This window comes from Camellia sinensis, chromosome 4 (assembly GCF_055761805.1).
Source record: "Camellia sinensis isolate YWXY chromosome 4, ASM5576180v1, whole genome shotgun sequence".
NCBI lineage: Eukaryota > Viridiplantae > Streptophyta > Magnoliopsida > Ericales > Theaceae > Camellia > Camellia sinensis.
This window is the reverse complement of record NC_138964.1, coordinates 215,914,538-215,917,983: the sequence shown is the minus strand read 5'-3', so window position 1 is coordinate 215,917,983 and position 3,446 is coordinate 215,914,538. Positions and strand designations below refer to the sequence as shown.

At 34.9% G+C, this 3,446-nt stretch overlaps 1 protein-coding gene across 2 annotated transcripts in view; it reads left to right on the top strand.

The window, feature by feature from the left end:
* The first annotated feature begins 436 nt into the window (after positions 1-436).
* LOC114312884 (ATPase 11, plasma membrane-type) overlaps positions 437-3,446 on the top strand; it is a 13,702-nt gene continuing 10,692 nt past the window's right edge. Inside the window, exons 1-8 of one of the 2 annotated variants that reach the window (XM_082922725.1) lie at positions 437-796; positions 960-1,036; positions 1,154-1,273; positions 1,446-1,544; positions 2,249-2,386; positions 2,536-2,670; positions 2,770-2,949; positions 3,257-3,446. The exon at positions 3,257-3,446 is cut by the window's right edge and continues 17 nt beyond it. In XM_082922725.1, coding sequence (XP_082778851.1) covers positions 968-1,036; positions 1,154-1,273; positions 1,446-1,544; positions 2,249-2,386; positions 2,536-2,670; positions 2,770-2,949; positions 3,257-3,446 — 931 coding nt within the window. In that variant the 5' untranslated portion in view covers positions 437-796; positions 960-967. The remainder of the gene's footprint in view (positions 797-959; positions 1,037-1,153; positions 1,274-1,445; positions 1,545-2,248; positions 2,387-2,535; positions 2,671-2,769; positions 2,950-3,256) is intronic. The other variant, XM_082922726.1, reaches the window with a different exon arrangement.

Here is a 3,446-nt window from a genome sequence, read left to right as displayed (position 1 = left end):
GTTATGTTTGGATTGAGTGATTTGGAGAGAAAAAAAAAGAAACAGAGAGATATGTATTTCTCTTACTTGTTTTGATAACCTAAGTGGAGAGAAATATGAAGAAATAGAGAGAAATGGAGAGAAACTCATTTATCTTATAAACCTCATTTTCAATCTTCTCAAAAATAGAGAGATTAGGAGAGAAAAGAAACTACTATTTTTATAATACAAATTTTGCCCTATAGAAATAAAAGAAATAAAATGATTAAAAATATAAAAAGGTTATTTTGGTAATATAAAATAAAATAATTTCTTTTTTTTTTCTCTTAATGAAATCTAACCAAATAGGAATGAGAGAAATCACAATCATTAATTTTCTTTTATTTTTTTCTTATCCAAAAAAAAAAAAATGACAATCATCTCTTTTCTTTCTTTTCTCTTATAATTTAACTAATCATTTTTTTTTTCTCTCCTCCTAAATTCCCAAACATAATGTAAGATAGAAAGTCTATTTCAAACCCATTGCGGTCTAAAAAAATATATATAAAATAAAACGGGGAATTGATGCAGTAAATGAAAGCAGAAGAGTGTACCCGCCAAGTACATGATCTTCTTTGAGCTACTCATCCGCATCAAATAGACGCACTTTCGTATTCGTATTCGTATTCGTACCCTAGAGAGAGAAACTTCACAGAGCTAGAGACAGAGAGACAGAAAATTCCTCTCTACTTGTTCTTCTACTTGCTAATTTTCTGGATTTGTGTTCTTCATGATCGTGCTTTTCTTCAACGGAGATTGAATTTCACACTCTAACTTGGTTAGTCCTCCAATTCCGCTATTTTCTCTGGTTTTTGCTTCTGTTTAGTTTCGTTTGTGGTGGTTACTGGTTAGAATTTGTGTAGATGAGCACATAGTTGTGTTTGTATAATCTCTCTCCCTGTACTTTTTTTTTTATAATTTTAATTTTAATTTTTATGTAGTTGTGGAAATGAAAGAGACCGAGATGGGAAGTAAAGATGAATTAATGGAGGCTCTCAAGAAGGAAGCTGTTGATTTGGTACTGAATCTGACTCTGTTGTGATTTTTACACTCTCTGTGTTGTTTTTTAGTCAGTGAAGGTGTGCTTTGATGGGTTTTGATTTTGGTGAATTTGATATATGAATTTGATTTGCAGGAGAACATACCGATTGAAGAGGTTTTTGAGAATTTGAGATGTACCAAAGAGGGACTCTCACGCGAGTCCGCTGAACAGAGACTTGCCATTTTTGGGCATAACAAGCTTGAAGAAAAGAAGGTGCCGGTTACATATGTTAATCTTATGATTTTCTACTTTTCTTCTTGTTGGTAGTTGTGGGGTTGATGATGATAATTTTTCTACGTCTTGATTTGTCTTTGTTGTTGTAGAAATTTGAGGTGTTTTGGGGGTTACAATTTTTTTTTTTGTTTTTTTGCGTTTTTGCTTGCAGGAGAGTAAGATTTTGAAGTTTTTGGGGTTTATGTGGAACCCTCTTTCGTGGGTCATGGAAGCTGCAGCTATTATGGCCATTGCCCTTGCCAACGGAGGAGTAAGCACTGGTTCTTTGTTGCCTTTTTGTTTGGTTGCTGAGAAAAGTTTAGACAGGTTTTGTATTGTTTTCTAGGAAAAAAAGAAGGAAATTGGTCGGCAATTTTTTTTTGGAGAAATTTCTGAAAACACTTTTCTGAATTTATAAAAATTGTTTTTGCATAAAAATGAAAATGGTGGGTTTTTTGAACTTTTCAATTTTTTATTTTTTTTGTTTCCGGAAAGACTAGAAAACTAAATGACAAACAGAAACATACAAAATGAAAGCAATACCAAACATATGTACATTTTTGCCTTTGAAAACTTTAAACTTCCTTTGGGCAAGTCAAGTCCTACTAGGATCATGAGTAATGCTAGGCATCATGAAAGAAATATCATGAAAAGCTTCGTGAAGATTCTTTACCCTTGGATTACACACACAATGAAACACCACACACTAATCAAAAAATGAAAAATCTTCATACAACATTTCATGATACCTAGTATTATTCAGGATGAAATGAGTGAAGAAGCACCGACACTCCAAGATAGGTGCCGGTGCTGTGTCCGACAGGTGTATCCACATGGTATTTATAGTTTAATTTCTTATGTTTTGCAAATGCTCATGAACCCACAGCATAGCTGTGTTTTTCTTATTCCCAGTAGTTTCAATTATCTGTGGATGATACTGCTTATAGGAACTTCATATTACCCCGTTTTCTGCAGAGAAAACCACCTGATTGGCAGGATTTTGTTGGGATCATTACTCTGCTTTTTATCAATTCTACTATAAGTTTTATTGAGGAGAACAATGCTGGTAATGCTGCTGCGGCTCTCATGGCCCGCCTTGCACCGAAAGCAAAGGTAATGGAATTTGGTCTTTAGATAAATTCAAAAAAATTCTACCTTTACGCATATATGTAACTTGCTTTTCCAGTTTTTTAAGGCTGGATTATGACTTACAATTTGTATCTTCTCTCCTAAGTTGATTAATCTAAAACGAAAAATCATAGGTTCTTCGTGATGGAAAATGGAGTGAGGAAGATGCAGCTGTTCTTGTTCCAGGTGACGTAGTTAGTATTAAACTTGGTGACATAATCCCTGCAGATGCTCGTCTCCTTGAGGGTGACCCATTGAAAATAGACCAGGTGCTTGTGACTATCATTATTCTGTTGATTGAAGTAGGTTGATTTCATCTTCTAATAGTCAAGCTATCTAACTGGAATACTTCTATTTGGGTTTTGCAGTCTGCACTGACAGGTGAGTCCCTTCCTGTAACAAAAAGCCCCGGGGATGGGGTTTATTCAGGATCCACTTGCAAACAGGGAGAGATTGAAGCAGTGGTCATTGCCACCGGTGTCCACACCTTCTTTGGCAAGGCTGCTCACCTTGTGGACAGCACAAATCAAGTGGGCCATTTTCAGAAGGTATGGACATTCAAATATAAATTTGTTTTGTTCAAGATCATAGTCATCAAAAATATGAAATAAAAGAATTAAGGTATTCAGGAGATGATAAGAGAAAATTGTCTAATTTGTTCCTCAAGTACACTGAATTCATTCCTTTTCACATCGACATATGGCTCCCAGGTGTTCATAATATGCATATTCAAAATCCACTGTTGTGGTACTGGAGGTTATTATGTTAACGTTTTTAATCAATTTCACTTCCTTCTTTTATTGTATTGTCTACAACTGATTTTGTATTCACAAAATACTCTTTATTGCTTGATAGGTCCTGACTGCGATTGGGAATTTTTGTATATGTTCAATTGCTGTGGGGATGATAATAGAGATCATTGTAATGTACCCAATTCAACATCGGCCCTATCGTCCAGGAATCGACAATTTGCTGGTACTACTTATTGGAGGAATTCCCATTGCAATGCCTACAGTTTTATCAGTGACAATGGCAATTGGCTCTC